The following is a 6,028-nucleotide window of genomic DNA, read 5'->3' as shown; positions in this document are numbered from 1 at the left end:
AATCGGAGTTCACCATTGTTTTCTTCTCGCTTCTCTCTGTTCGTCGCTCGAAGAAAAGGGTAGTTTGGCCTTTTAAAAACTGAGAAGCAGAATTTCATAAATTATGGGTCTGCTACGAATTTTTGACGGGAAAATGGGTGCGCGTCTGAATTTTTCTGTCCGTGGGTTTGACAGTGGAAAAATCTGGGAAAATGCGTCTCCATGTAGTTTTCACAATCACTATTGCTATCGGTATCATTATTTATTATCTTTTCCACTTTGTCGGTCCAAGGAGGTGGGGAAGAATGAACTACAAGATTATATGAAGTTATACACGGGATCTACAGTTGCATACGAAGAGATAAGTGCAGTAAAATTGTTTATGCAGCTGAATTATGCTAATGCTGACTGTGACGTATTCAACTAGCTGCTTTACAAGCTCAACAACGCTTGACAGAGTTCAGAAGAATCAGAACCCAAACTTATCTGGCTTGAAACACATGACCTGACGTATTCTACTTTTCCCGAGTAACATCTCCACTTCTGCTCCTCCTCTGCCTGAAATGTCAGTAGCAAATGCCATCAACTCATGGACTGACGAAAAGAACTGAAAAGAAACAGAGTAGACCTGCATGACCCTTAAACTACATGATTATTTATTTTTCAAAGTTTCTTGTTCCAATTTTTAAAGCTCATATAAAACGATAAGTACCCCTGTAATAATCATATTCTTTTTAAAGAGTGTCCATGGAAGTACTTTCGATTCTTCTGCTGCGACCTCCAAAAGCAAGCAAGTGCTCCAAATGCACAGCTGGCCAGAGCTATACCCAATGCGGCTCCTAAAGGCACTGCAACTACATTTGTTGATGCAACCATTTCATCAGCGATTGACGAAGCACGTCTTTCTTCTTCCAATGAACTGTCCTTGTTCAAAGATACAAGCATTTTCCCATAATAATCAACCAAAAACTTGTACACTTCATCCTTGTTCCAATCAACTGTATCATTCTTTCCCCTGCTTGGTTGGGAGAGATAACAAGAAGGACAGAGCTGTTTCGGAGGCCATATCATCTTCGGGAACTTTGGGTCACCAGTTTTATGGGTTGCTTCTTCTTTGATTAGCCTCTCGTTTACTTGATTATGAGCAGTCCACAACCACAATGCAAAGTCAGTTGCTTTCTTAAAAGGGCTAGACACCCTGCCAAAAAACATATTCACAAAAGAATTCAAAGAACATGAAAATGTCAGCCATTAAATTTTTTTAACTTCAATAGGGTCCAGTCTATAAATCAGCTTTCAAATAGTACAATTTCCATAAGAGACCGTTACCTTGAACACATATCATAGAAGTGCTGACGGCACTCCTGACAAATAAAAAAGTCATGAATGAATTCACATGTAGTTTTAAACGCAAAATCGCTCTCCCCATCTTCAATTCTCACAGAAAGCGAGTGCAACAGAACCCATAAGCCACAGCTGTAAAAAAAAAAGAGATGTTAGATTACCTAAGCCATGCACAAACAATCTAACAAGATGTTTTACGGAATGCAATTATCATTTGGGTAGTTAGCTGTTGAGAAGCTTGATAGCAGTATTAACATTTAGGGAACAACTGAAGAAAGCAATGACAGTACCAAGATAGTACAAGCTTCAGTTAAAGATAAGTTAGCGACTCCTAGGTCCTTCTAGCTCGACATTCACGTAAGTGAAATGTGACTGAAGTTTAGCCTTCTAACCTGTTGTCACCTGAACTTATTCCCGGGGTGATTTGGCAACTAAGACATCTATATATGATCTAATTGTGCAGTCAAAGGGTGTGTCAAGCGTTTTGAATAACTTATCTTTTGAAAGATGGAACATTGACATGAAAATACTGAATTTGCTTAATCGAGACTAGAGGGCCTACAGAAGGATGCTTGCTTTTCGTATAATGTAATAGGATCAACTGCAAGATTTAAATTTCGTATAATGTAATAGGATCAACTGCACAACCAAAGATTTAAAGGATGAAGTTTAAGGGTGTCTGGATTTAGTGTGTGTAATTGTGTATGTATGCACCAGTCAAATATAAGACATTTGACAACAGGTCAAGAAATGATACCGAACAATATAAATAATTGAAAAAAAAAATACCTAAATCCCCTAGTTTCGTTCTTGCTGCCTCGACAAAATATCTGCAATATAGTACCCAGTGGATCTAGAAACAATCAGGGATTAACCTCGATATACGACAAAAGATGGCATAGAGTAAAATTTGTAAAGAAGATATGTGGATTAAGAACTTATGATAAATAAAAATAAGTACCCATGTCACTATGTGGTAATGTTTGTTATTCCATTAATGGGTAACTCCACTTAAGGTTACGTACTTAACAGATGGCAAAAAGAAGGCATAATCACAACATATTTTTCAACACTGTACACAAGAAGAAACTCAGGAAGGGTTATTATGTTTAATGTTGCCTTCTTTCTACTCAGAAAGGTAACAGTCCCTCTGGTGAAAGAGTAACAAAATAAAAACTACGGAATTTTAAAAACAGAAGCAAGTGATTATGTTTAGAATTGTCTTCTCTCTACTTTTAGATATGTAATAAAGCACGAATGCAAGATCATCTCATTGGTCATTTCTACTCGTTAAGTTTCAATTTTTAGGATTTGATCCTTGGAAATTGATGATGCCTACCAGCACCCACACAATATATTTTACAGTTTCGAATGTTGCGGCATTTCCAATTCTGTTTTAGTTGTCAAATGGATAAATTAGTTCCACATATCTATAAGACATGTACTGTTCTTGTGATCTTTGAGAATTTAATCCTGTAATAGATATAAATCATTCTTTTTAAACACATTTTAAGGCCTCATTTAAAATGAAAGAACAGCAGCAACGGCACATGTCAGTTTACAGCTTTACACTTACCCAATATCCACGAGGAACTTCTTTTCCACATACTTGAAGCCCCTGGACTGCATCCATACCATGAGAAACATTGGGATGTTGTTTATTACTGGAAGACAGGTCTGAAGGCCAAAATTCGTCGAAGTTCACAAGTATATCGGCGCTTCCCTTTCGGCACCTGATAGAAAATGTGACTAGAATTAGTAAAGGATTCATGTATGCATCTCAATGTGCACATCAAAAAACTTAAGTTCACCTCCTAGAAGGGTGGTGAGCCACCAAAAGTTGAAGAAACCCTTTAAGTGAAGGTCGAGTCAATGAGTTGACCATCTGCAAAACGAAACGAATCATATGCGGGCATGAAGTCATGCTGCTTATTAGGAGATTCAAAACTACAGAATATACCTTGTGCTCCAAAATGATGTCAAATGCACTTGAGGTTGCTTCCTCGACATCGTAAACAGCGCGAACAATCTTTCATGAATACAAAATATAAAGCATCACATACTTGAATAGAGAAGTGCAAGATTAAGCAAATTGGAGCAGTGCTATGTCAAACAGACCTGTCTATGGTCCGACACATTTACTGTGAGATGCTCATTCTCAAACTTTTCGTCATCCAAGTTGTATGAGCTGTAAAAAACAAAAGAATAAGATGAATACCGAAGCACAAGAACTTTGTGCCCTCTTGGAGCTGGCAACTACTAAAGAGCTACCAGGAAAAAAAGGCATATATGATATCCAAGAATTACTCCATCCCATATAGAGAGTAAACAACAAAATAACACCATGTTAGCATGCAAGAATGAGTTTGTGACTCAGGCTTTAACCAACCGTATAAGCACAAGTTACTCGGAAACTAAAGTGGTGTGACTTATGTGGAAAACGTAACCAGTGACGATGCAAGAAAGGTGGCAAAATGGAAGGGAAAGGGAGCTGTTAACAACAGAAAAACTGAACGGCCAAAACAAAGAACCCTCTTCAAACAGCAACTGGACAGAGAGAAAGTAAAAATACCTGACCATACGCTTGTTTATCCAATTAAGCAAGCGATCAGCTGTCCGTCCATCATCAATGGCAATTATATCACTTTTCTCTTTTGGATCCCACTTATTAACAGAAACAAACTTAGAAGGAGGTCCCCACAGAAGCATAGGATAATATGTTACTGAAAATGAATCACATAGCTTTGTATTTATCTGCACTGTCACACATTCAAAAGTAGAGGGACTAATCACAAACTATTTTTAAGAAAATACTAGAACAGGCATCACTTTAGGGTATTTTTGTGCTTTTTTTTCAGCAGACATGATATTGTAGACGAATGAGCCAACTTGAAAGATGCAAGAATAGTTGTTGTTTTTTTTTTTTTTGCAGTCTCCAACAAGCTATAGAAGGTAGTGAAAGACTAATAGATAAAGATCATGTAAATTGTAAAACTAATGAAGTAGAAACTACCCATGCTAGTATCCCAGTACATTTTTGATTAGAATCAGCCACAGTACCTTTTCAGCACAGTCGACTCTTGCCATGAGTAAAATCCCAGGATGCACTGCTTCACGCCCATTGAAAAGCCTTGCAACCCTTTCATATTGAGGCTGCATAATTGTTGGTCAAGCAAGCAAACCGTCAGATAATATGATGCTTTATTAAACTACCAATAATGCAATAAGTACTGATGATGATGATGAACAAATAAATAATGCAATAACGTGCTACATAATTTACATACCTTATAATTCCTGCAAGCGGGACACCTGCAAAACCAAGAGCAGTGGATTGCAATTCAAATTGATTTCATAGTGGTATATAATAATAGCAATAAAAAGAACCAACAAAACCTGATTTTATCCACACATGCCTAACCAAATTGATATATCTCTAATCTCTGCTATAATTTCACGTCAACAAACCAAAACCGTCCCTTGATGCACAACATAGTAATACAACTCAGCATTAGCAACAGAGGCTAACTAACTGCATCACTAACCATATTTCTACCAAATACACGCCACAACATATAATTCAAGTTACGCAATTTGGTAAACATGACTCCGACTCTCCAATTTCATTAACTTTATGCTTAAATAAGAGTTCTTAACCAGTTAAACAAAGCATTTTCCAAGGCTACCCACACTTTCTTTTTGCTGATGTCTAATCAATCAGACTTGTACCAATTTGTAAACTATTCAAAAATGCTACACGTTTTGAACGAGGAATCGGCTAAAAATTCACTAAAAAGACAGAATACAGCCCCCACTAATAAATAACAAAAGAAATTTACACTTCCCTTTAATAAAATCAGAGTTGACCAGTATAAACGAAAGTACTCACCAATGAGCAAAGAATTCAACAATAGCGAAGGAAGCTGGAGTATCTTTAAGAACTGAATCAAAATTTGTTGTATTCAAATCAACAGCAGCATCAGGAAGATCAGTATCATCACTAATAACTCTAAGAATCGATCGAGATCCAACCGTAGATGAAGACACCTCTAAACAAAATACAAATAATAATAAAACGATAACATAATGATAAACAATTGATGTTGCCATTGAAGATCAAGGAAAATTTAAGATTCTGAGATTGAATTAGGGTAGATTCGGCATCATATTCGGGTATGAATCTAGGGCGTAGTACTGAAGAAAGAAAGAAAACGTCAGCTTTACAGAAGAACTGTCTCTTAATTTCTTTCTTCAGTCTTTTGAAACGTTAATGTAGATTCAGATTCTGGAGGTCCAAATAGTTGAGAAAGAAAGAAAAATGAGTGAGAAGCTAATTCTAATTGGGTGCTTCACTTTTTTGTTTTATATCAAAAAACCCCTTACACACTTCTAATTTACCTTATAGGACTTTAGTTCGGGTCTTATGGAGCTGCCCAAGCTCTTCCCAAGAGCAAAAACAGCGGTTGAAAATGCCTCTTCCCGCAAGGATTTTCTAGTGTGCGGGAATCCCAGCGGGAAGACTCCGGATACGGCTAACCATTAGCCGGTTTGAAAAACCGGTAAACGGTGAATCATTAACCGTTTTACCTCAAAATAACGGACAACGATTGACCTTTCCATATGAACGGCTACTCGTTAACCGTTTTTGGGTTTCTTAGGACGGTTAACAGATACCCGTTCCTTGACCTTTTTTCGTTTACTCTCC

General features: G+C 37.2%; 1 protein-coding gene across 5 annotated transcripts; it reads right to left on the bottom strand.

Annotated features, from left to right (window-relative positions):
* Positions 1-204: 204 nt before the first annotated feature.
* LOC113275448 (sulfhydryl oxidase 2-like) lies at positions 205-5,638 on the bottom strand. 5 transcript variants are annotated; one of them, XM_026524954.1, is made up of 12 exons: positions 5,213-5,636; positions 4,611-4,635; positions 4,384-4,476; positions 3,896-4,077; positions 3,442-3,511; positions 3,284-3,352; positions 3,135-3,208; positions 2,900-3,056; positions 2,113-2,153; positions 1,309-1,455; positions 692-1,177; positions 205-537 (listed from the first exon to the last, which is right to left on the bottom strand). In XM_026524954.1, the coding sequence occupies exons 1-11, from the start codon at positions 5,431-5,433 to the stop codon at positions 703-705; spliced, it is 1,554 nt and encodes a 517-aa protein (XP_026380739.1). In that variant the 5' UTR covers positions 5,434-5,636; the 3' UTR covers positions 205-537; positions 692-702. The 5 variants fall into 5 exon arrangements, with proteins under 5 accessions (XP_026380739.1, XP_026380735.1, XP_026380736.1 ...); XM_026524951.1 differs by having other exon boundaries at positions 208-537; positions 737-1,177; positions 5,213-5,635; XM_026524950.1 differs by having other exon boundaries at positions 3,135-3,352; positions 5,213-5,638.
* Between the last annotated feature and the right edge of the window lie 390 nt (positions 5,639-6,028).

This window comes from Papaver somniferum, chromosome 4 (genome assembly GCF_003573695.1).
Source record: "Papaver somniferum cultivar HN1 chromosome 4, ASM357369v1, whole genome shotgun sequence".
Classification (NCBI taxonomy): Eukaryota; Viridiplantae; Streptophyta; class Magnoliopsida; order Ranunculales; family Papaveraceae; genus Papaver; species Papaver somniferum.
This window is presented reverse-complemented; position numbering and strand designations above follow the sequence as displayed.

Coding starts and splice junctions, on each gene's coding strand:
- LOC113275448 (XM_026524949.1), bottom strand. CDS start 5,433: ATGGCAACATCAATTGTTTATCATTATGTTATCGTTTTATTATTATTT. Junction 3,057..3,134: donor GCTCACCACCCTTCTAGGAG/GTGAACTTAAGT, acceptor ATTTTCTATCAG/GTGCCGAAAGGGAAGCGCCG. Junction 538..736: donor TCGCAGCAGAAGAATCGAAA/GTACTTCCATGG, acceptor CTGACATTTCAG/GCAGAGGAGGAGCAGAAGTG.